Here is a 25,229-nt window from a genome sequence, read left to right as displayed (position 1 = left end):
TCTTGTTCATTTTTATTTTATGGAGATTTTATAAATTTACAATTATTGTTGTTTGGTTGGTTGGTTGGTTGGTTGGTTGTTTGGTTGTGGTTGTTGTTGTATGTATCTGGGAATACCTTGTTATCTTTTTGTTTGTTGTTTCCAGAGACATGATGAAATTCCATTTCGACCGAGTCGATGATTTTGTTAAATTGAAATTATATTTCAAGTTGTGAATAAATTGAATGAAAGGAATAGGAAGAGGAGGGTTTGTGGAATGTGGGTGGGTGTGGTCGAGACTAATAATGTCAATTGAATGTAATTAATGATGTAGTATAGGAGAAGTTGGAGTTGATTGTGGAACTAAAAACTTTCTTATTCTCTTTACTAAATCTTGTTTAACTGGTCCTGGTACTTTATCTAAAAAATAAAATAAAAAAGTGATTAGTATTTGTTGGATCAATTATCTATATTGTTTTTTTGTTTTTTTTTCTCTCTTACTCTTTGCTTCTGGTGTTACATGTTGAATTAATTGTTCTATAGTCAAGTTTTCTCCATTTTTCTTTATGTATTCTTTGCAATATGTTTTGATATCATCTTTCCAGCCAGATTCGATCAGTTTTTGGCGTAAATGTGCTTTGAGTCTTTCTTTTTCTCCAGATTCTATCAATCGTTGATGGATCGATGACTTTAATTTTATATGACTAAGAGTAGTGGCAGAGGCAACATGAGGAGATAATGTGGAAATGGCGGAAATTGATTTTTTCATTTTGGAATTAAACAGGGAGGGATTAATAAATTAATAAATAATTGAGATAAATTATTAAATGTATGGAATGATTGGAATGAATGAATGATTCGATTGGGATTAGATTAAATAAATAAATAATGTGTGAATAAATAAATAAATGAGTTATATATATTAACCGTTGTTGGAGTGTTGGTGGTTTGGTTTGGTTTGTTGGTTATTAATTAAGGTTGGGCTGGAGGAGAGGGCTACACACACTCTCTCTCTCTCTCTTTTTTTGCTCTTGCTAAACAAACAGGTTCACAATAATAACAACATATATATAGCAATAGCAATAAGAATAAGCAAGCAAGAAAGCAATCGGATTGTGAATTGATTGAATTGATTGAAATTGATTAGATTAGATTAAAATCAATCTTTATAAATAATATGCAACAATTATAATGTTGTCGTCGTCGTTGTTGATTTTATATTAACATTGTGTTACAACAAAACAAAACAAACAAACAAACAAACTACTTAAACTATCGTCGACATTGACACTGTTCCATCCCCCTCAAATTTCTTTCTTACTTTGCCATTGGCGATAGAGAGAAGCTATATCCTTATCCTTTCTCTCTACCTCCTATTACTGATATTCGGAGAGGTCTTTAACTGTTTTCTTCCGCTTAACTGATTGATTGTTGGTTGGAACAGAGTGACACGCTTCTGCATTGTATGCAGCAACGACCACCCACACAGTCTATGTGTGTTGAACAATTGATCGATGATACTAACAACAATGATATAAAGAGAATGTGTTGTGTGTATGGTGTGATTCGTTGTTGGTGTGTGGTTGATTCTAATAATAATCATTTATCACACAAATACAACACAACACATTGTGGTGATTGCAATCCCACCACCCCACTCACTCACCACAACATATCGTCGTTGGTGTATATCATATGCTATAGTAGTGAAGTGGGTGTCTTGTCGAGTGAACTCTCTTTCATTCCTCCAGCTAACAGTCTTCTGCTTGCCTGTTATTCTATAGAATATGTTAGGGTTGTTGTTGTTGTTATTGTTTGGTGTTAAGATCCAACCTATATATATAGGTTGATCAGGTGAATAGATCCAAGCACAACAAACAAAGTGGAAGAAATGAAGGAGAAGAAGAAATGACGGACAATATAGGAGGTCTAAAGTACTAATAATAGGATCCACACTTATTGTCTGTTTGTCTTTCTGTCCTATTTATAAACCAACGATCAATTCAATTGTCCGCCTCCTCTCGTTGTCCTCGTTGTCGTCGTTGTCTTGTGTGTGTGTGTATGTGCGTACACGTAAGTTGGTTGTTGATGGGTTGATGAGATTAGATGAGATCATGTGGGTAACCTTACTCTGGTTTTTGCGTGCTCATTGTCTTTCTTTCTCTGTGTCTATCTATATATCTATCTATGTTGTTGTTATTATTATGTACTATTATCAGATGTGCGTTATTATTATTATTATTATTATCTAGATTCTAATATTAGTTGTATGTCGATTGTTGATTATGTCAAATGATGAGGGAAAAGGTTGTATTGTATTTGTCGCAGGAGATGTTAAAGAAGAAGGAGGTGATGAAGATAAAGAAGAAGGCTCTGTGTATCGGTAATATATATGGGTTGACTTTTTGTTTGTTTGTGATGATGATGATGATTGTGTGTTGTATCAATTTCCGAACGTTGCGTCTCGTTGTGTTGTTTGATTGGCTAATATAATAATAATTTAATTTTTTGTCGGTTATTGGTTGTTGAGAAATAATTATCTTTTTTAGAATCTAAATTGAACAAGAAAGTGAGAGGAGAGGAGAAAGAAGAAGTCTTGAGATGTAGTATGGGTAATAAAGTTATATATCCTGATGTAATTATAATTCAAATAATCTGTTTGCTCAAAGGAAGAGACCTCATTCTTTTAAAGAACAAGGCAATGAATAGCGGATTTTTTTACAAAACACAATCGAGATTAAGAAGGAGATCCACCCACACATGCGATGGATGGATTGGTGGATTGGGTCCTTGATCGCACTTTACTTTACTTTACTCTTATTACGTAACTGTTATTCCGATCCGACCCGATACCCACGATTGTTGAACATTTTTAAAAATAACTTTAAAATAACAATAATAGACCATCATTAATTAATTTACAAAAGGGGAAGGGTGTGTACACAAACATATTTATTGATATTGATTTGATTGATACTGATATTGGTTGGTTGATACTGATATTGATTGATTTGGGTGGTTGGGAATCTATTTTAGCAATGCGGATCTAATTTTTGGAGGAGTATATATATGCTTGTTGGTGTTGTTGTGGGTTGGTAAGTATATGATATTTATACTTGGATTTGGTTGGAAGTTGGTTGGGTTGGATTGGGTTGGTTGGGAGTATATAATAAGGGTTATTTTTAAATGGTTGGTGTAGATGGATCAGATGATGGACTTCCACCTCTGAATCCTCCTCTTCCTCTACCTCTAAACTCTCCATCACCTCCTCCACCTCTACCACCTCTAAATCCGCCTCTGAATTCTCCGTCACTTCCGTCACCTCCAGCTCCTCCACCTCTGCCACCTCTAAATCCGCCTCTAAATTCACCTCCTCCACCTCTGCCACCTCTAAATCCGCCTCGGCCTCTTCCTCTACCTCCTCTGAATCCGCCTCGGCCTCCTCTACCTCTACCACCTAATTCATTCATGCCACCAAAGAATTCTTGACCACCTTGTTCTCCAAATGGTTGTTGTTGTTGTTGTTGTGGTGGTTGTTGATATGTAGGTTGTTGTTGATGTTGTGGTTGTTGATGTTGTTGTTGATCACCACCTTCTATTGGATCATTTGTATAGTTGTTGTTATTGGTATTTGATCCACCTTCTTGATTAAAACCACCTCTGAAGTTACCACCTCTTCCACCTCTAAAACCACCTCTACCTCTTCCTCTTCCACCTCTGTTATTACCACGACCTCTACCACCTCTAAAACCACCTCTACCTCTACCACCTCCTCTGCCACCACCGCCACCGCCAATAATATTGATATCTGCTGGACGTGGTTGTACTTGTGAATCGGGTATGGGTGCTTGATAGCCAGGATTAGAGCTATCTAGTGGAGTCTTGGAAAGTGTAATTCGAATAAAAGGTGTCTGTTTTGTTATTTGTACGTTATCTAATCCTTCCTCCTTGGGAAGGTATTCTGTAATGACACCAACAGTTCCAATCTCTGTTATCTGATGAAGTCCAGCAACACGATATTTAAGTATCTCTGTTGCCAAAATAGCTCTTGAAATGGAACTTGAACCAACTGCTTTAATAAATACTTGTGTCATCTATAAATATGATCATAAGTTAATTTAATCAATCATATAAATCTTTAGCTTGCATCAAATCAATCATCAATCACACTCACACTCTATTATAGAGTGTTATGATATACCTACATCGTCATTCTTTAATAAATTCAATCCATGTTCAATTGCACTTGTAATTTGGTTGGTATATGGCAATCTGATTTCATTTGGTTCTGGTGATGGATCTTGTTTTTGTACCTTTACATATTTATCCATGATATGATTGATCAATTGTCTTGTCTTTTCTATCTATCTTTGATATATACACTATCCTTTCACTCTCTCTTTATCTCTTTCTATAATTATTTGTTTAACAAGTTAATTAATGAACTTCTCCTATCTTTTTTTTTTAAAATGTGTCATTAATTATCAACACATTTATCACAACACAATTTTATGAGAGCTACGATATATATTTATTTATTTATTTACAGTAAAGATACATGGTTATAAAGACTAATGAAAAAGTCTGTCTGTTGCAGATAGATACTAGATATTATCTAGTATGTCTAAAATATACATTAAAAACGTAGTCTTGATCGTAAAAGTAAAATGGTAATGTATACATGTTGTCATTGATACCTCAATGTACAAAGTAGGTTGATCTAAATATGGAGAGTAATTACTCTGGATAAAAATACTATAGTTTGCAAACTAATATCTGTATATAGGGGGGTATTAATAAATGAATTAATTAATAAACAATTTATTGGGTCAATTCGAGGACGGCAGCAACGATGTCACCGGTCTTCTTGAGGGCTTCGACGACCTTGGCCTTTGAGGCACCGCCAGATTCCTTCATGACGACTTCGACGTCCTTTGGATCTAAACCTTGGAGATCGACTTCTTCGTCATCAGCAACGGTGGTGGTGGAGGTGGTGGAGGTAGAGGCGACGGTCTTTGGCTCTGGGAAGGTGGTCTTTGGGGCAACCTCTTCGATGTTCTTGGCGGCACTTCTAGCACGGCTGGCATTTGGGTCTTCGAAAGTGGTTTCACCAAGGATTACAAAGGTGTCGGATCCAATAGCCTTGTAGACTTCTGGTTGAGCAACAACACATAAGAGCTAAAAAAATCAAATAAATAAATAAATGATTAATAAATTTGATCCTATCATTTTCTCTCTTATCATATGATTGCAGTCAAAATCTATCTATCTTTTTGTTGTTATTGATCTCTTCTTTATCATCTCTAGTGATTTATCAATGTTGATGTTGTTGTAGATTGCTTTGTCGAGTCGTTAAAATGTAGTAGTTGATTTTCAAAAAGAGGTGAGGGATGAAGTACCAAAACAAAAAGATAGATTGATTTCGACTGCTACTATAGTATCGTTGTTGATGCTGCTTCTGCTGTTGTTATTATTATTGTCTATTCTATACATACACCCTTTGATTGCTTGAGGGTGGCTCTGACGATATCTGGGACCAACTTCATACCGAGCTTTTCGATGGCAGCACGGTTCTTCTTTTCGGTTCTGGAGGACTTCTTTCCGGCACCGGTGGTGGTGGTTTGTTCGTCATCTTCGACTTGGATGTCTTCTGGGATTTCTTCAATGGTGGCCATTTCTACTGTATGTGTGTTTTAAACTATGTAATAAAGAAGATGATAGTTTTGTGAGCCTCAAAAATGAGCAAAGTGCCTCGGTCAGAAAAAAAAAATCGAAAAAAAAAAAAAAAAAAAAAGAGGAACAAATAAAAAAAAATTAATTGCACATAATTATTTATTCATACTTCATTATCTTCATTTTAAGATAGTTTAAAAATATGAAGTTAATTTAGGAGTCTACCAAACTAAAATATATTTAATATTTCAAAATTTAAAATATTTTTATTTCTGATGAAAGTTGTTGCTCCCAGTTTCACATGAAAATATCTGTAGATAAAATTTTATTGTTAATTTAAATTAATGTGTGATGACCCAGCATCATCATTTTTATTGTATAGAGAGAGAGAGAGAGAGAGAGAGATAGATAAATAATAATGAGTAGAGCAAACAATAGAATTCAAATACTTTGTGATCACTTGCAAACAAATAATACATCTGCCAATTTCCATCAAACTACACTTGATACTCCATTCATCGCATATGGTATGTTAAAGGAAGGAGGGAGGGAAAAGAAAGAATGATAGTTAACATGTTTGTTTAATATTTTAGATAAATTTGAAGAGATTAAAGTTAGTATAAAGGATGATGTCAAGGTGGCAATTCTACAATTCAACAGACCAAAGCAAATGAATACATTTAGTTTCAAGATGGCCAATGAAATGGTGACAGCTCTCAAACAATTGGATACCGAAAAGAATGTTCATTGTATTATCATAACTGGTGACGACCGATCATTTAGTTGTGGAGCTGATTTAAAGGAACTTGGTGAAATGGATTTCAAGAAAATGTATCCCTATGGAAATGCCGTAGACAAGATTGGACAGATTGCAACCATCTCCAAACCTGTCATCGGTGCAGTTGCCGGATTGGCATTGGGTGGAGGTTGTGAAACTGCCCTTCTATGTGATATAGTCATCGCTGGTGAAAAGGCTAGATTCGCATTACCAGAGATTAAAATTGGTACTATTCCTGGTGCTGGTGGTACTCAAAGATTAACAAGAGCTGTTGGTAAATCAAAAGCAATGGTAATATACATATATACATAAATATAATAATCATATAATATTAATATTAATATAATTTATTTAAAAGGAAATGATATTAACAGGTAGAATGATTACAGCACAAGAAGCATTGGCTAGTGGTATTGCAAGTCAAGTAGTACCAACAGACAAGGTTCTAGAGACTGCTTTGAAATTGGCAACCGAGATTGCATCACTTTCCAACCCAATTTCTAAACTTGCCAAAGAAGCTGTCGACCATGCCTACGAATCTTCACTCAATGAAGGACTACATCTAGAGAGAAAGTTGTTTATATCAACCTTTAAATACCCAGATCGTAAAGAAGGAATGGATGCATTTAAAGAAAAGAGAAAACCAAATTGGTCAAATGAATTGTAATCCACATATCATATCATAGTCATTGGAATAAACACCTTTCCAACAACTAATTGTAATTTAATCTATGTATGAATGACATCACTGACGATGAGTCACATAATTCCTTGTGATCCAAGTTAATCTATATATATTTATATCAATCTATTTGTTGTTCAGTTCAAATCTTTACTTTGACTAAAAAAAATTTTTTATAATTTTAACATAAGAGGTGGGAAACCCCAGGGACGGGAAACTAAAACTAAAAACAAAGTGTAAACTTTACACACGTCATCCGTCTCTGACTCTGAGAGTGTCGAGTAGTTTTTAAAAATCGGAAAGAAAAATCTTTGCTTATTATTATCTTTTTGTTTTTCGGAGTGATATCTCTATCTACTCTTTGTATACATCACAGCTTTCTTTCTTTCTATTATTGTATTTTATCTTCTTATCTCTCTTCATGACCACCGAACAAACAACAACATAAATTTAAAGTACGAGAATAGAGTTGTCAATACTAAAAAAAAAGGTTACACACCCCGATAAGAATAATAGTCAGAGTAAAAGTAGAGAAGAAGAAGAAGAAGAATAAGTAGTTAGTAACACAAATAACAGCAACAAAAGCAAAGATGAGTAGTGCAAACTATAACGAGCACCATCTATCGAGTGGTCACATGATAGGTGATTATGGTGGTGGTCGGAATTACGATGAAGAGAAAGCACCTTTAATTCAAAGTGGTGCTCATGGTCACGGTCATGGTGAAGGTATGTTCAATCAACCAACCAACCACTCCTTTACAACATCCTACCTACCACAGGTTCTTTCTTACATAAAATTTGGAGGGAGAAGAAAGGTGGGGGTTGTTTAATTCATTCATTTAAAGAGTAGTCTGTTAAAGATCATCTTTAATAATCCCACCTCTCTCTCCTCTAATATATATATATATTAATATTTATAATATATATCTCACTATCCTCATTTCATTATTATCAAACTTAAAATGAATCATTGACTAATAACATCTTTATTTATTTATTATTCCAAAAACTAAATAATTATTATGGTCAATTCAATTATTAATAATCATAATCAAATTATTAATAATGATGAAACAATCATATATTATAACTATAATACATTTCCAACACCATCATCAACAATAACAAATAATAATAATAATAATTCTAATTATAATTATCAAGATGGTAAACCACCAAGAGTACTTTCATTTATATCATTGTTGGCTATAGCTTATTTTTGTGTTAGTGGAGGTCCATATGGTGTAAGTTTATTTCTTCCTTTTCCCTGCCTTGAAGAATCAAACATTTTCTTATATTCCTATTCTAATTCTTTTTCTTTTTCTATTTTTTTTAGATTGAAGGAACTGTAGCAGTAGCACCACCAGCATATGTATTATTATTTACCTTTTTATTACCATTTTTTTGGAGTTTACCATTAGGTATGATTACTGCAGAATTGAGTAATTTGGGATCTGGAGAGGATGGAGGATGCTCTTTATGGGCAGAGAAAGCATTTGGAGGTGAAATGTCTGTTTTACTAGGATTCTTTTCATGGGTCGCCAATACTGTCGATCTTTCACTCTATCCTGTACTCTTTGTACAGTATCTATCCAACGCATTTGATGGAACACGTTATGAGAATGACACTTGGGGAGGAAACCTCGAGAATTGCAGCAACTGCAGTTGGTTCCTTGCCTTTTTAGTCATTGTCGTCGTAGTGTTAAGTAATCTTTGGGGTGCCGAAAACGTTGGTATCGTGTCCAACGTGTTGGCTGTCATTTTATTGGCACCTTTTGTCATTATGGTCGGTATGGGTATCGACAAGGTCAACCTTGGATTCATCTTTAATGCACAAGGTGGATTCAGTGCATGGCGTGATGTCGATCTTGGTACACTGATTGCGACCATTGTATGGTCGTTCTCTGGTTTTGACGCTATCGGACAGTTGGCAGGAGAGGTCAAGAACCCAGCCAAAAACTATCCATTGGGTGTCATCACAGTACTGATCATCACAATCGTTACCTATCTCTTACCACTGTTGGTCGGTATCCAAGCCAGTCAAGATTGGGTCAACTGGCAAGACGGACAATTCTCATCGATTGCAATGCAAATTGGTGGGTTGTGGTTGGGTGTATTCATGTCGATTGGAGGTATGGCATCATCACTCGGGTTGTTTAATTGCAACCTGTGTACCGTGTCGCGTAACCTCTACTCGATGAGTGTACGTGGATACCTCCCCAAACAACTATCCAAGTTGCTACCACGTCGTGGCACCCCATTTGTGTCGATTCTATTGACCGCCTTTTTCGTAGGTGTTCTCGTCATGTTGCCATTCAACTCGATTCTCTCACTCGATATGACCATGTACTCGCTCGTCGTCATTCTCGAATGCATCATCTACATCAAGATGTACATCTTTAATCCAGATATCCCACGTCCCTACCGTGCCTTTAAAAACAGACCTTCATTGATCATTGTCTGTATGCCCATTGTCGTTGCCTGTGTCTTGATCTACACCACTCCATCCACCACCAAATGGCATTCATCGATTGCCGTAGCCATCGGACTCATCCTAATGGCTGTCACCTACATTATGAGAAAACGTCGTGAAAGAAATCAACTCTCTATCGCTGACATTAACAACCATTCCGATTCTTCACCAACATCTGCGTTCTCTATCAATGCTGCTTCAACTGCCGATGAAACTTCTCCATTTATCAACAAATCAACCAATACCCAAAATAATCAAAATAACAATGGTAATTCATCATCATCATTCTTTAATAGAAATAGAACTGTTGGAAATGATGGAGAAGGTGTTGATCAATATTAATATTAATCACCTTGGTTAACCATAATTATTATTTTATAATATTATTCTCAAGGAAGGAATAATAATAATAATAATAATATCATAACCAAACAACCAAAACAACCAAACAACCATATCGATTAGATTGTACAAATTTCAAAAATAATATATAATTATTTTTTAATCATTTTTACAACAACAACAACAAATTTTCCAAAACAAACCTTATAATTATAATAAATAAATAAATAAATAAATAAATGGAATTTATTTTTTGAACAATATTTATAGTGACTACTGACTGATAGTCAAGTCAGTCTTAAAAACAATTGTATATACCACCACCTGGGGAGTGGGGTTATTGTTTATAACATTATTTTAGAGTGTGCTATGAGAATAGATATATTTACAATTGCACAGCCATCCATCAGTTGATTAAAACAGAAAGAAGAATGAAAAGGAATAGTTGTAGTAAATATTTAATATTATTAATTGTTATCATTAGTTGTTGCTTTCTTGGAGTAGTAAGATCATCGGAATTGTATGAACTTCCAGCCAATTGGACAAGACCTCCTCGAAATATTCGACAAACAGTAATACCTCATAGAGAATGTAGAATAACATGTTTTTCAGAGTCATATTGGAATGATTTTTGTAATAGTAAAGAATACTTTAGTATTGATTCACCTCTTTATCATTTATGTAATTCATGGTATGTTGAAAAAAATGTAATTTAAAATAATAATAATAATGGTCTATTAATATTTTCTTTCTTTCTTAAATCATATCTATCATTTGATTTGTAGGTGGTCAAAATCCTTTCCAGTTTGTATGAAAAGATGTCAATATTTAAGAGAACAAAAATAAATAAATAAATAAATAAACATATAAATGAATATACCATCCATCCATCCATTATTAATCTTTACTTTACTTTAACTTTAAAAATCCTTTGGATTTATTTTCTCTATACCCAAATGATTATCAACTATGATATTTTTGAATTTCTCTGACAATACATATGAAGTAATGCCAAATGCAACTGAAATATTTAAGCTTCTCTTCTGTCCCTTCATTGGTAGATCACAAATAAAATCACATTCCTTTATAATCTCTTCACTCAATCCAACTATTTCATTACCAAATACAACACATATAGGTGAATGTTGTTGTTGTTGTTCAGATTGGTTGTTGTTGATCTTTGTATTTTCATAAAGATAATCTAAACTTTCCAATAATGGTATACTTTTATCTGATTGTTCAATTGCTATTATCTTGAAAGTTATAAGATTTTTTAATTAATGATTTCGATGTATATTTATAAATATTAAAAAGATATCTTATCTATCTATACATACTTTTACACCTTTTCTTTTTAATTCTTTAATACAATGTAATGATTCATGACAATATGACCAATTAACAAACTCTTCAGCACCCAATGATGTCTTTAATATTTCATTTCTTGGTGGTGTTCCAGTGATTCCACAAAGATAGACATGATTAAATCCAGCACCATCACTCGTTCTAAATACACTTCCAATATTAGCCAAACTTCTACAATCAACTAATAATACACCAAGTCCATATGGTTCATCTAGTGGGTAGTAGGAGAGATTGTTAGAAAATACCAACTTTAATCTAAATTAATCCATACTTTTATCTACATCCAACGTATTTGATGTCTTTGTAATTTCAACCAATTGTTCAGAATATTCTTTATGTTTCTTTGCCAGCAATCTTCTATAGTTGCTTGTATGTTTCTTGAATGGTTGTTTGGACCCACATTGTGGACAATGTCCCTCTTTACCTGACAGCTTTGAAGGTACTTTGAAATGAATTGCACATTTAACATCTATACATTGTGTAATTAACTCGTCTTCTATCGTTGTTGTTGTTGTTGTTGGTTGTTGTTGTTGTTGTTGTTGTATTTGTTGTTGCTTTACTTCAAGTTGTTGTTGTTGATATATTAAATTTTGTTGTTGTGGTTGAAATGTACAATAATGATTCGAGGTATAGGTAGGTATGATAACCCTATTTAGAAATGATGATGTTGTCGTTGTTGTACATGAGGTATATCTTTTTGATATCGATGATATTAGTGTTCGAGTGTACATTTATATATATATTTATATTATTATTATTATTGTGAAATATCTGATTGGAATGCTTTGCATTGATTAGAAATTTCTCGCTCGTGTAATGTCAGATGAATCGACTCAAATTAACTAAAATATTTATTTGTAGATGTTGGCTTGTTCATCATCATGATAGAGGTAGAGAGAACATATAAAAGAGAGAGAGAGAGAGAGAGAGAGAGAAAAGGGACATGATATAGGACAGTCCAACAACAAGAGATTTATAAATAGATGATGGACAATAAAAAGAGACAGATATTGACAAACAGATAGATTGATAGATAGAATAATCATATAAACTTCACAATCACAATCACTACACACTCTAACTCTCCAAGATATTTTAGTTTCGGGGGGTGTTGATTGTATGTATCGGTCGATGTGTGAACATGTAAAACAAAGAAGGGTAGGTAGAGGTGGGTGAGTAGTGCTACTCAGTCAACCAAAATTAATATTCTTATATTTAATTGATATTACTCATCATGCATTAATTAATAGTGTAGTAGTAGAGGTAGAGGTGAGTGTATATAACTGTTAATTATTATTATTAACTATTTTAGGTTTGTGTTATAAGATCAATAATCATCATCAATCAATCAATCAATCAATCAATCATATAATTTTAACCAACATACATTTTGTTTATTTATTATTTATTTATTTAGCCAACTCTAGAGAGAGAAAGAGGAAGAAAGAGTTAGAATAAAAGTCAGAAATAGTCGGGTTGATAAGATTGGATTGGTTGGATTGGGATTGACGGATGATATCTAGATATATACAAATAATTTTATTCAATTAAAACAATCAAACAACCAGACAGATTATAAATAGAATTGATTAAATCACGGACTTTAAATTCCACGGAATTATAATTCCGTCAGTCCGTGAATCAAAATCAACTGTCTATTAGTAGGTTATACAACAAACAAAATCAACGTTCTTGTAAAGGCGACTGCGCGGTAAAGGTATGAACAAACGAGCAACCCATTGTTGGTGGGTAATCAAAAAGGGGGCGGGCAATAAATCGATCAATTCAACTTCATTCACGGTAATTAAGGTCGTCGCACTCTCAACAGATAGCATCAACCCTTTTATCCCGCAAAAAAGGGACACACCGAAGAAAGGAGGTCTGATGGTTGTTGAACACGGACAGACGGATGTAGAGGGGGCAGCTGATAGTTATACCCCATTCAAAATCCAACAAACATTCTGCGCTGCATGATAGAGTTGGTTGTGACAACACAGGAGTGATCTTTGCACCTCCCTTCCATATATTCATTACACAAGAAAGATAGATAGACATAGACACAGATAGAGTTAACTTATTTATTAATATTATAGTTACCTATTATTATTATACAGAGAGAGAATAAGTCAATTTTAATTAAAAAAAATATCTTCGGGATTCCAACAGCGTAGTGCAATTGCGCAAATACTGATCCTTTTTTGGAAAATATCTTTGGGAGTGTCCTTACGGATTATTGAATCTCCGATTTGGTTTAATTCCTTCCACACAAACACACAACACGCATCACCTTAACTTTTTGGTTGGTACTTGCCCCTACTCGCCTTCAATCCCCCCATTTATCAAGGTCTACCTTGCCTCTCTAACAGGTAGGTAAATATCCCAAAAGAACGAGACAGACAGACAGACAGACAGACAAACAAAACACACAACATTCCATTCCATTCTAGTTATCATAACTCATTTAAAGAAATTAATACTCATTTTTTATCCTTTCCCTTCCTTCCTTCCTTCTTCCATTTTCGAAAACAAAAATAGAATACAAGACAGAATAATAATAATTTAATACAATATATATATTTATTTAAAATAGCAATCATGGTTGGATTTTTTAAGAAAAGATTAAGTACTGCCAGTAATAATGGTAGTCCCAATCAACAACAGCAACAAAATACAACATCAACAAGTCCATTAAATACAAGTGGTAATAATCATATACAAAATAGAGATCGTCGAGATAGTTTATCTCCAACTCCTAAAGGTGGGGGAGGAGAGATCAACGACTATATTTTACAGGGATCAGAAGATTATATTGATCCAGTTCATATTGACCTATTGCGTAAAGGATCTATTGTACCACTCCCAATTGGATTACTTCATGACCTCAATGCAGCCTTTCCAACACCTCCAGGTGGTTCAATCGACAGCAGTAGTAGCACAACAAATAGTGGTGGAAAATCAAGTAATAGTGGAAATAGTAATAGTGGAGGTGGTGCAAGACACTACTACCCATCACCAGCCAACATCATCTATCAACAACAACAACAGAATGACAACTCATTCAATAGTAATAGCAGAGATTCTAGTAGTTTTAAATCAGATCATAGTCAGTCAGATTCAAGAAAATCAAGTGGTCCTAAAAAGGCCGGCAACAACAGTAGCAGTGGACACGCTAAAAAGGAGAGTGTTGTATACACTGACAAGGAAGTATTCCCATTTGGTGTACGTAGAGATGTTAAAGGAATCATGTCAATGGGTGAAGGAAAGGAGGATGTCATTAGACGTGCACGTACCTATATTGGACAACAAGGTGAACTCCATTTTACAAATGAAGATTTAGCTCAGTATATGGATCCACCACATACTGATCAACAACCACAAATACCATTAAATCATTCCCAACAACAACAACAACCAAAATTACAACTTAGGGAAGCTAGAATACTTGCAATGGCAATACATGGGTTTGATTCATCCGATGATGAAGAGATTGTTGATTTGGATGAGAGCCAATATGGTGGTGGCGGTGGTGGAGGTGGTGCACATCAACCTGCATCATTATCCAACTGGGTACCAAAATCACCAGAACAAAAGTCAACCAAGGTATTCATCGGAGGTGACAATGACATCTTTTACAACACTATCCTCCGTAAACGCAATCAAGAGCAAGACCACAGACAGAAAAATCATTGGAGTCTCAGTCTTCAAGTGGAGGATGGATTCCCAGATGACGACTTTGACGATGACCAAGCTGATGACGAGGAAGAAGTGGAAGTAGAAGAAGAAGAAGAAGAAGTAGTAGAAGTCAAACAAGATGAAAAGGAAGTTGAAGACGACGAAGAAGAGTTGGAGGAATTATTTAATAGTCGAAGAAGTAGTGCTCTCTTGACTGACAGATTTATCAATGACTTGGACAATGATATTTTAGATGTTGATCTAAAAACAGAAGATATATCAAGAATTGATACAATTCATTTAAATGGTTCAAACAACAAATATAAAAATAACAAATATAATAATAATAATAACGCAAATCAACAACAACAACAAGAACAACAAAAAATAGAACAAAATGAAGAAACAGAAGAAGAAGATGATGATTTGGATACAAATGAAAGTTTCTCTGATATTATGAATGATTATCAATTCTTTTCAAATGGTACTCAAAAAGGTAAAATTAAATTGACAAAGAAGAGTAGTACTACGTCACCACCAGTCATCAATAGTCCCCAAAACCAACATGATAGTGACGATACGTCTTCTTATGACTCTGATTCAAATCTGACAGATGATGAAGATGAAAAATTAATGTCGATTCGTGGAGGATCACAATACAACATTAATGTCAAGTTACAAGATAACGATGATGATGATGAAGATGAAGATAATAATGGAAATCAAGGAGTGGATGAAGAAGAAGAACCAGAACATAGTTATGATCTAAATGATTTTGTCACTCTTACTCCAAGAGAACGTAAACCATCCATCATTACATACTTTCAACAATTTACTCCTCCTCCACTTCCAAAATCATATCAAAATAATAATAATCAAATTAATAATCAAAATAATAATAATAACAGTATAGTTCCACCACAAATACCAACACCAATAACTACCAATACTAGTTCATCAACTATACGTCCAACTATATCAACTCCAACCTCTTTATCTGTAAATATTTCTTCACAATCAGTTGTCACCATACCATCTCCAACTAATATTTCTGTACAACAACAACAACAACAACAACAACAACAACAACAACAACAACAACAACAACAACAACAACAACAACAACAACAACAACAACAGCCAACACCAATATCCATCCCCAAGCCAATATCAATATCATCACCACCTAAACCAACAACCATTACTACTACTACTACTACCACCACGCCAGTTGTTTCTATAGCCAAAGTAACATCTCCACTAAAGCTTTCACAAATTGTCCAACAACAACAACAACAAGATGACAAACAACTCCGATCACTTATATCTTCACCATACTCTATTACACCCATTTCAACGCCACAATTATCATCAAGTAATAATAATATTATATTCAATGAAGTGGAGGAAGAAGAAGAGAATAGTCATAACAACATACTCAAACAAACAGTTGAAATCTTAAACACCATACCTAATTTTGATTTTATGAATGAAATGGATTTCAACGTTCAAATTCCAAAAGAACAAGAAAAGAAAAAGGAGGTAGTTGAAAAGAAGAAAGAAGAAGAAGAATTAATCATCATCAATGATAATTTTGGTAGTCAAAAGAACAAGACAGAGTTTTCATTTGAATTATTGTCATTGGAAATGGGAACTGGAAATGGAAAGAATAACACTTCTGCTTCATTGGATGCAGGTGATAATTCATTGTTGGAATCTTTGACAATGTTGATTGATGCACCACTTGCAAACTCTGGTCAATTTGTTAAACAACAACAACAACAACAACAACAACAGTCACCACCCAAACCATATTCTTTGACGAGTACCGTGGGGTCACCAGTGAGTACCAGTACTGGAAACATGATGAACCATCGAAAGTCTGTGGTACCTAGACTACAAACAGATACTGCTGCAACCAAATCAAAAGAAGATATCAAGAGTTCCATTGACAATATATTTGATAGTATTTTGAATCCACCGGTCAAGGACAGTCGTCGATTCACCATTGCCACGACATCCAACGACTTGCACAGGGGTATCGAGTTGGAAAAGCACAAGTATTACCAACACGATCCGTTACAAAGGCATCGCCCAACACCACAAGAGGATCTAAAAAAGAGTCAAGACGATAAGATGAAAATGCAAAAGGAACTGGAGAAGCAAAAAGAGATGAGATTGTCATCGCCAAGAAGAGAGATTGAACGTACTCCTCCTTCTCATTTGGCACAATCACCAATTAAATCACCCAATTCAAATTCATGGGGTATCGTATCACCTCCACCTCCAGTTTCAATTTCATCTTCTCCCAACTATCATCAAGTAAATAATCAAAATAATCAAATTAATAATATAATAACTTTAAACAAGGTACAAATTCAACAAGATGATCAATCCATTTCAAATATATTTAATAATATTATTCATCATTCTACTTCCTCTCCTTCTCCTTCTCCTTCTAGTTTATCAACTAAACCACCAATTTATAATCATCAACAGTTCCAAAATAAGAAAAAGATAGAAGAGATATTAGTCAAAGAAGTAAAAGATGGAGCAGATATAATTGAAAAGCCATTTGATCAAGATGATGATAGCAATAGTAACAGCAGTGATTCATCGTCATCGTCATTGAGTAATGATGATGAAGTTGAATTTTACAAGTCACCATCACAGAGACCATCATCGCCAATTCGAATTCCAAACTTTAAAGATGAAATTGATGATACTATCATTGGTGTATCTCCCTACTCTATCACTTCATCTTCACAATCTTCATCACAACAATATATAGATGGTGAGAATTCAGATTCAGAGTCATCAGAGTATGGTCCCAATACAAACAAAATCTATCAACAACAACCTTTTAAAAAATCACCTTCCAACAAAACTAAAACTAATAATAATAATACTAATAATAAGATTAATACTTCAATGTTTCCAATCGTTTATTTTGATTATAAATAAATATATATATGTATTTAATAAATCTATCTATCTATCTATGTAATTTACATTCACACGAACGATAAGTAAGTTGTTTCCTTTCTAAAATTGGGAAATTGTTATCTATGAGAAATTAAGATTTAAAAAAGAGTCAGGACGACGAATAATCAGAATGTCAGTCTTGATCATTAGTCTTTTAGGGATTGAATATATATAGATATATACATATAGATATTTACATATATTGACAATACAATAAAATGATAAGATCATTTATTGCAAGTAGAGCTGGTATTGCAAACTCTAGTGCTGTTGTAGTAAAGCAACAACAACAGCAGGGTATCAATATGGTGTTAACAAACTACTGCTCTTATTCAACATCTACTACTACGAGTACAAGTCAATCCCCACAACAAAGAAACGATTACCCTTTCCCTGTTGAGGAGGAAGGTAAAACTGGTGCTAAAAAGATTGTTCATAGATTGCTAAGATCAAAGTTGTTTATCCCTGTAGTACGTGATCAACCAATGGATAAAGAAATGTCTCAAAGTCAATTACTTATGCAAAAGACTGGTATGATTAGAAGAGTATGTATCAAACTATAACAATAACAATAAACTTGGTTGTTTGTTATACTTACAATGTATATATATTTTTGGTTTAGGCATCATTGGGAATGTATATGACATTACCATTGGCACAAAGAGCAATGGAGAATTTAATCAAGATTATTGATGAAGAGATGCAAGGTGTTGGTGGTCAAAAGTTGACAATGCCTTTGTTGGTTTCAAAGGATTTGTGGGAAAAGACTGGTCGTTGGGAGACAACTGGTGCCGAGTTGATCAAGGTAAAGGATAGAAAGGAAGAGGAATACTGTTTGGCACCAACACACGAAGAGATATTTACTAGTTTGGTTGCAAATGAAAGATTGTCAAATAGCAACTTCCCACTACGTCTCTATCAGATTGGCAACAAGTATCGTGACGAGATTAGACCTAGATTTGGGTTGGTCAGAGGAAGAGAGTTTTTAATGAAAGACTTGTATTCGTTTGACCAGACAAGAGTAGAGGCTGTCGCAACGTACAACGATATCAAAGGTGCCTATCATCGTGTATTTGACAGAGTTGGTCTAAAGTATGCATGTGTTGAAGCTGATTCGGGTAACATTGGAGGATCAATGTCACACGAATTCCAAGTACTCACAGGCTCTGGAGAAGATACTGTAGTGTCGTGTGAATGTTGTGGTTATCAGAGCAACATTGAGCGTGCCACGAGCAAGCCATCACCATCCACCAAATTCTCACCTGCCGACAAGATCAAAAAGATTGCCATCAAGGTAGTCTCTGACAAAATGGTAAAAGGTGCCAAGGAAAAGACGACTACAATAGCTACTATTTGGTGCTCTGATATAGACACGATCAACCCATTCTCAATCAAATCATACTTTAATAATATCGATAGTTTTGAACCATTTAGATTCAACCAAGCCGCTCAACAACAAGACCCATCATACACCTATATTGATTTTATCGATTCTACAATCAAAGATAATGATCATGTTTTGTTACAATTAAAACAACATCAAAAGGAACAACAACAACAACAACAAAAGGAGGAGGAAAAGGAAGAAGATACAACATCAAATAATGCTTCTGTTGAATATGGTAGTTTTAGAGTTGTAAAAGAAGGTGATCATTGTGCACAACCAAATTGTTCAAATGGAGGAGAACTTAAATTACAACAAGGTATTGAAGTGGGACACATCTTTTACTTGGGTACCAAGTATTCGAGCAAGTTGGGTGCCAATATGAAAGACAAGAATGGAAAGAATCAACCTATTGAAATGGGTTGTTATGGTATTGGTGTATCTCGTTTGTTGGCTGCCATGATTGAAAGTAAGCGTGACGACCGTGGTATTGTATGGTCCAAGTGTGTGGCACCCTACAAGGCCATTATCATCCCCTTTTCGGATCAAAGAAACAGAGGCAGCTATGAATCAGCCGAGCACCTCTACGACCTCCTCATCAGAGACCCATTCTTGCGTAACCAAATCGTTCTCGAGAACAGATTGGACATGAGTATCGGTAAACGTATCAACGAAGCCAATCTCATCGGCTTCCCATACCTAATCTTTGTCAACAACAATGCATCTAAAAAGAATGGTGAAGATGTCTTTGAAGTTGAAGATAGAGATAATGGTCAGAAATCTTATTTCACTGCTTTTGAATTATACCATTTCTTTAGATATCAATTCGAACAAAAATAATATTAATAATAATAATAAAATATTATAGTATTAGTTGTAGTTGTAGTTGTAGTTGTTAATACAATCTATACTTTTGTTTGTATATAAATATAAATATAAATATAAATGTAAATATAGCGAAAAAAGGTGATATTATATACAATATCATTTATGAATGTGAAAAAAAAGGGTTGTTGTTTGTACAATGATTATTCTATTATCTATTATTATATGTCTATATTATGTTCCTAATCCATTTTAATAGGAACAGTGATTCTATTTGGATAAACCAAATATTGTTGAATGATTTCACGTAGTTCTTCTTTGACAAATGAAATCAATTTATCCAAATCCATTAAAACATGTTGTTCAGCATCACCAACCATAGCTTCCACTTCCAAATCCTTTAAAGGATCTCCATCCTCTGGTATTAAACAAAAACATACATTATCTTCATCATATATTACAGATGCGATTGCTAAAACATAACAGAGAAAGAGACGAGGTGTTAGTGAAGTTGATTCAATCATAAGCATTATGATTTCTATCTATGTATCTATGTTATGTACCATTTAAATGAGGACTTGAAACTTTAACAGATATAGGGAATACTATAAACTTTGGTGTAGGAGCATTGACTAGTAATTCAACTTCTAGTTGAAAGAATGCATCACCATCATATGAAAACTTGACTCTTGCTTCTATACTATTATTTGACATTGGTACGAGAATGTTTGGATCGGGATCAGATATCGATATGATTTGAAACTCTGGTGCCTTTGATCCCAATGACAGCTTGACAATCTCGAATCGACCGATGATATCTGGTTTAGCTATCTTTGAGAACAATACATTCAACGCATCTTTTGCTGCTATCGAATGTTTATTTGTTATTCTTTCCCAATATATCTTTAAACTCATTCTATGTTGTGTGTTATAAAGATAGATAGATAGATAGATATGCAAGAATGAAATGAATCGAATCGAAAGTGTAAATTGAAACGTTTCGTGTGGTGAGTTATCTGAAAAACGATGATGGTAAAGATGTGTACTAACTAGAATGTCTCTTTCTTTGAATGTTTTGTTTTTAAATATTTTTTTTGGTGTCTTTGATTCAATTTTCTCCCTTTGGTTCCCATCACATGTCATGATTATGATATTTATTGATTAAAACACACACGTACATATTATATTGTATTATAAAGATAGATAGATTAGAAAATGGTATGATTGATATAGGAATCGAGAGAAGATAGATCTATCAAGAGATGGATATTTACTTACCACGTATTGAACTATAGGCAGCCAAATTAAACGAAGAAGCACAAGCAGAATTTAGAGAAGCATTCACTCTTTACGATAGTAATAAAGATGGTAGATTAGAAGCTGCTGAATTAGCAAACGTACTTAGATGGTTGGGTCAAAATCCATCAACTTCAGAAGTCAATGAAATCATCAAAGATTTTGGTTGTATGTATACACATAAACAAAAGCTATGTTATGTATAACACACCTCTGACCATTATCTAACACGTTTATATTATTATATCCTCCTCCAAACTAAATAGCTGGAGGTTCAATGACAGTCGATGGATTATTCAACTATTTGGGAAGAAAGGTAGTCGATGATTTTGATGAAAAGGAAATTATTGAAGCGTAGGTGTTCACATGTGACAAGACAATTGAAAGATGATGGCATTTGAAATAAGATCTAACCTTTTTGCTTTGTTCTATTCTTTAGATTCCAAGTATTCGATAAGGATGGTAAAGGTATGATTGGTGCATCCGAGTTAAGACATATTTTAACAAATCTTGGTGATAGATTGAATGAAGATCAAGTTGAAGAAATGTTAAAGCAAGCTGTTGGTGCTGGTGATGGTGTTATTAGTTATCAACCATTTGTTACCAATATGTTAAAGAAATAAGAAAGAACAATAATAACAACAACAACAACAAAATGTACCAATAGTTTAAAAATACAAACAAACAATAATATTTATTTATTTATTTAATATAATTGGATTGATGGATAGAATAATATTTATTTATTTATTTATTTATTATTTCTTTTTTTCAATAATTCCTTTAATTCCCTTTCTCTTTCTGTATTGGAATTGGTTGTTGTTTTTTTCAATAATTCCTTTAATTCCTTTTCTCTTTCTGCATTGGAATTGGTTGTTGTTTTTGATGTTAGGATTAGAGGAGGAGGAGGAGGAGGAAGTCCATGCTTTTCAATATATTTTTTAGTTGGTACTACTTTACTTTTTACGATGATAGGGTCAGTCCTCTGAGATGACATTGATAGTTCCCTTTCACGATCGACTTGGTATTTATATTTTGATGGATACAATTGCCAGTCCATTTGATACATTTCTAGTGATTTGGTGGTTTGTGGTAGACCATGATTCCCAAGAGATTGTAGATATTTTGTATTATTATAGTTGATCAAATCATAAGCTTTTTCAATCCATCCATTGATTTTGGTAATAGTTTTGTTTATATCATTAATGACTTGATTTAAAATACCAATATTATCATCATCATCATCATCGTTGATAATAATCAATGATAATTGATCATTGTCATCTTGTTTCTTTTGTTGTTGTTGATCTTGATAATATAGTTTATCACGTGATTCAAACTCTTGTATTTCATTCTTTAGTCGTTTGATTCTTTCTATTCTATCTTGAATACTTTGTTGTATATTTTGATTCTCATCATTAATGTCGACGTCATTGTCACTACTACTACTGGTGCTTGTACTGCTTGTTTCAACATCCAAATAAGATATGATTTGTTTTCTCTTTTTTTCCATTACATTGATACTTCTTCTTCTTCTTCTTTTTCTTCTTTATTCATTCTTTGTATTATTTATTATAAATGAACAATATCTGATGTTTTCATCTGACTATTATAAATTTTTAAATTGGGTCATAGCTTTGATCCATTTTGAAAATAAATAAAATGTTTATTATTCTATCAATTAAATTTGACAACCTTGGTATTTACAACCCCTCTAGAAAAGTATGTTAGACCACATGGATGATCTAACTAGTAGTATATATATATATATATTATATATGATTGTATTTAGATAATTCTGCAATGATAATTTTCTTTTGGTGTCAAATTTCCCGCGCAAACTCACTGATCGTTTTCAGCAGCAGATACATTCAGTAACTGTTACTATTAGCATCTCTATCTGTCTCTCTAAACTATATATATATATATATATACCGACGAATTGATCAATAGTAGTAGTAGTAGTACTAACACATACGATGGAGGCTATCAAACAACTATTCCTAAAATCAACAGGACAAAGGAATCTAATCATTACTCTTGTCACATCAGTCTCTTTATTTATTATCACCTGTATATATACCTATCGATTGAAATCTTCTTCACGACAACAATCAAAAACTACTACAACAACAAATGACGAACATAAACAGTCATCAACAATATCAACACCATCAAAGAATAACAATAATAATAATAACCAACATGTAGCTTCTACAAATGAATCTGCAGCATCATCATCAACAACACCAAAGAAGATTGTTAATGAAAAGTCACCTGCAAAGCCACAACAACAACAACAACAACAGGTAACAAGATCATTACAAAAGGTTATAGATCCAATCAATCTACCTCATTCCATTTTAATGATCATTTTTGAACAACTATCATTTAAAGATTATCAAAGGTAAAGATGATGATAATAGATAGAATGGTAGATAATGGACAATAATATACTAACTACCTACATTCATTCATTCTGATAGATCTAAAAAGGTTAGTCGTAATTGGAATAAAGTATTAAACAAAATAGATAGAATATGGATGGGATATTCAATGGATAAATGGGGATATAACAACATTCCACTTCCAACTACCGAGGATGAACAAATAGATTATTTCAAATTCTTTAAATCAAAATGTAAATATATAAATATATTGAATCAATCAATCGGTGTACACTAAAGTTATTAATACTCTATATGTGATTTATATTTATTTAGATAGAGAAGAACAAAAAAGAATTGGATTTGAACCAGAGAAATATATCATTTCAATATTTGAACAAGTAAGTATTCATTGAATGAATGGATTGATTCAAATATATAATATATATTAATTAATTTGTGTTGTTTAGTGTGCTGATTTTACAGAATCATCAAGATGGAAAATGGAAAAAGTTATTTGTTCAAGTTCATGGTGGAAAAAGAGATTGGTAGAAGAAATGAATACAAGTTTAACATTGTCAAAATTGGAATTGACAGAGAGAAATCCAAATATTATTAATGCACCAGGTGCCATATTGGTTGGAAATATTATAGATCAAAGCGATGGTAATACTATTGTCGGTAAATTCCGTTTCATCGACACGTATGACGCATCGATAAAGTTTGAAACAGAAAAATGGATTGGAAAGACTATCGATTGTCCTTGGACTGGTGATTTGGTTGGTTATTTTAATTGGACGCTGTATCCATTGGAAAATCAATTCTACGATGACGACAAAAAGAATGGAAAATTCACAGACGAGGGATCGGTCGATCGTCAGTTTGAAGAGAAATACAAAACATTGGTTGTTGAATTTTTACGTACATTGACCTATGAAACACGTGGTATCGTGTCACGTATCGGTACTGGTATCACTGCCAAATCGGTAGTCTATGAATCATGCAAATTGTCATCAGTCTTTGGAAAGTATGGAATGAACGACGGTGATTGTTTGATCGACACTGACGAGACCAGTTCCTACATTGTAACATTGATCGACACGATCCAACACTTTTTAGACAAAAAGCAAGTAGAAGGATGCAAGGTTGTCTATACATCACAAACCAGCCACAACCCAATTCGATACACTGGACACATTACAAAGGAAATTCTCTCACTCCAAATTTCAATTTGGATCTACAATACCATCATCTTGTCTAATCGTAAACTTTGGGGTAAAAAATTAGATTAACCTTGACCCAAAAATCAAACCAAACCAACAATAATATTATTAAAACAATCAATAAATACTGGAAAAAAATAATAACTTGAAAATTGTTTGTCTCTC

The 25,229-nt window shown here is 33.6% G+C and overlaps 14 protein-coding genes across 14 annotated transcripts; 7 read left to right on the top strand and 7 right to left on the bottom strand.

Annotated features, from left to right (window-relative positions):
• Positions 1 to 301: 301 nt before the first annotated feature.
• On the bottom strand, positions 302 to 748 carry DFA_08635 (enhance of yellow 2 like protein; the record flags this gene model as incomplete). Its single annotated transcript, XM_004356070.1, has 2 exons — positions 302 to 399; positions 481 to 748. 2 exons carry the CDS (start codon positions 746 to 748, stop codon positions 302 to 304), a joined length of 366 nt encoding a protein of 121 aa, XP_004356123.1.
• Positions 749 to 3,161: 2,413 nt separating this feature from the next.
• On the bottom strand, positions 3,162 to 4,662 carry drpp25 (RNase P protein subunit; the record flags this gene model as incomplete). Its single annotated transcript, XM_004356069.1, has 3 exons — positions 3,162 to 4,073; positions 4,185 to 4,343; positions 4,615 to 4,662. 3 exons carry the CDS (start codon positions 4,660 to 4,662, stop codon positions 3,162 to 3,164), a joined length of 1,119 nt encoding a protein of 372 aa, XP_004356122.1.
• A 138-nt stretch (positions 4,663 to 4,800) lies between these two features.
• nacA (putative nascent polypeptide-associated complex alpha subunit) lies at positions 4,801 to 5,654 on the bottom strand (the record flags this gene model as incomplete). Its single annotated transcript, XM_004356068.1, has 2 exons — positions 4,801 to 5,157; positions 5,475 to 5,654. 2 exons carry the CDS (start codon positions 5,652 to 5,654, stop codon positions 4,801 to 4,803), a joined length of 537 nt encoding a protein of 178 aa, XP_004356121.1.
• Positions 5,655 to 6,070: 416 nt separating this feature from the next.
• On the top strand, positions 6,071 to 7,097 carry DFA_08632 (enoyl-CoA hydratase; the record flags this gene model as incomplete). Its single annotated transcript, XM_004356067.1, has 3 exons — positions 6,071 to 6,179; positions 6,246 to 6,721; positions 6,789 to 7,097. 3 exons carry the CDS (start codon positions 6,071 to 6,073, stop codon positions 7,095 to 7,097), a joined length of 894 nt encoding a protein of 297 aa, XP_004356120.1.
• Positions 7,098 to 7,702: 605 nt separating this feature from the next.
• DFA_08631 (uncharacterized protein) lies at positions 7,703 to 9,927 on the top strand (the record flags this gene model as incomplete). The annotated part of the gene is made up of 3 exons (XM_004356066.1): positions 7,703 to 7,838; positions 8,277 to 8,356; positions 8,449 to 9,927. The coding sequence occupies 3 exons, from the start codon at positions 7,703 to 7,705 to the stop codon at positions 9,925 to 9,927; spliced, it is 1,695 nt and encodes a 564-aa protein (XP_004356119.1).
• Positions 9,928 to 10,358: 431 nt separating this feature from the next.
• DFA_08630 (uncharacterized protein) lies at positions 10,359 to 10,773 on the top strand (the record flags this gene model as incomplete). The annotated part of the gene is made up of 2 exons (XM_004356065.1): positions 10,359 to 10,618; positions 10,713 to 10,773. 2 exons carry the CDS (start codon positions 10,359 to 10,361, stop codon positions 10,771 to 10,773), a joined length of 321 nt encoding a protein of 106 aa, XP_004356118.1.
• A 74-nt stretch (positions 10,774 to 10,847) lies between these two features.
• On the bottom strand, positions 10,848 to 12,023 carry DFA_08629 (uncharacterized protein; the record flags this gene model as incomplete). The annotated part of the gene is made up of 3 exons (XM_004356064.1): positions 10,848 to 11,180; positions 11,265 to 11,540; positions 11,574 to 12,023. The coding sequence occupies 3 exons, from the start codon at positions 12,021 to 12,023 to the stop codon at positions 10,848 to 10,850; spliced, it is 1,059 nt and encodes a 352-aa protein (XP_004356117.1).
• Positions 12,024 to 12,701: 678 nt separating this feature from the next.
• On the bottom strand, positions 12,702 to 13,734 carry DFA_08628 (uncharacterized protein; the record flags this gene model as incomplete). The annotated part of the gene is made up of 3 exons (XM_004356063.1): positions 12,702 to 12,811; positions 13,251 to 13,365; positions 13,657 to 13,734. 3 exons carry the CDS (start codon positions 13,732 to 13,734, stop codon positions 12,702 to 12,704), a joined length of 303 nt encoding a protein of 100 aa, XP_004356116.1.
• A 153-nt stretch (positions 13,735 to 13,887) lies between these two features.
• On the top strand, positions 13,888 to 17,928 carry DFA_08627 (TTK family protein kinase; the record flags this gene model as incomplete). Its single annotated transcript, XM_004356062.1, has 1 exon — positions 13,888 to 17,928. One exon carries the CDS (start codon positions 13,888 to 13,890, stop codon positions 17,926 to 17,928), a length of 4,041 nt encoding a protein of 1,346 aa, XP_004356115.1.
• Positions 17,929 to 18,167: 239 nt separating this feature from the next.
• On the top strand, positions 18,168 to 20,173 carry mproS (prolyl-tRNA synthetase; the record flags this gene model as incomplete). The annotated part of the gene is made up of 2 exons (XM_004356061.1): positions 18,168 to 18,494; positions 18,572 to 20,173. 2 exons carry the CDS (start codon positions 18,168 to 18,170, stop codon positions 20,171 to 20,173), a joined length of 1,929 nt encoding a protein of 642 aa, XP_004356114.1.
• Positions 20,174 to 20,400: 227 nt separating this feature from the next.
• On the bottom strand, positions 20,401 to 21,301 carry DFA_08625 (uncharacterized protein; the record flags this gene model as incomplete). Its single annotated transcript, XM_004356060.1, has 2 exons — positions 20,401 to 20,630; positions 20,722 to 21,301. The coding sequence occupies 2 exons, from the start codon at positions 21,299 to 21,301 to the stop codon at positions 20,401 to 20,403; spliced, it is 810 nt and encodes a 269-aa protein (XP_004356113.1).
• Positions 21,302 to 21,373: 72 nt separating this feature from the next.
• mlcD (MyoD light chain) lies at positions 21,374 to 22,077 on the top strand (the record flags this gene model as incomplete). The annotated part of the gene is made up of 4 exons (XM_004356059.1): positions 21,374 to 21,376; positions 21,454 to 21,622; positions 21,721 to 21,808; positions 21,894 to 22,077. 4 exons carry the CDS (start codon positions 21,374 to 21,376, stop codon positions 22,075 to 22,077), a joined length of 444 nt encoding a protein of 147 aa, XP_004356112.1.
• Positions 22,078 to 22,205: 128 nt separating this feature from the next.
• Positions 22,206 to 22,967, bottom strand: DFA_08623 (uncharacterized protein; the record flags this gene model as incomplete). Its single annotated transcript, XM_004356058.1, has 1 exon — positions 22,206 to 22,967. The coding sequence occupies one exon, from the start codon at positions 22,965 to 22,967 to the stop codon at positions 22,206 to 22,208; it is 762 nt and encodes a 253-aa protein (XP_004356111.1).
• A 211-nt stretch (positions 22,968 to 23,178) lies between these two features.
• Positions 23,179 to 25,133, top strand: DFA_08622 (cyclin-like F-box containing protein; the record flags this gene model as incomplete). Its single annotated transcript, XM_004356057.1, has 5 exons — positions 23,179 to 23,209; positions 23,411 to 23,861; positions 23,941 to 24,095; positions 24,178 to 24,242; positions 24,312 to 25,133. 5 exons carry the CDS (start codon positions 23,179 to 23,181, stop codon positions 25,131 to 25,133), a joined length of 1,524 nt encoding a protein of 507 aa, XP_004356110.1.
• Between the last annotated feature and the right edge of the window lie 96 nt (positions 25,134 to 25,229).

Source organism: Cavenderia fasciculata (genome assembly GCF_000203815.1).
Source record: "Cavenderia fasciculata unplaced genomic scaffold Scf_ET2XIPL01COFD4-5, whole genome shotgun sequence".
Classification (NCBI taxonomy): Eukaryota; Evosea; class Eumycetozoa; order Acytosteliales; family Cavenderiaceae; genus Cavenderia; species Cavenderia fasciculata.
The sequence above is the reverse complement of the archived record's forward strand: the minus strand, read 5'-3'. Positions and strand labels throughout refer to the sequence as shown.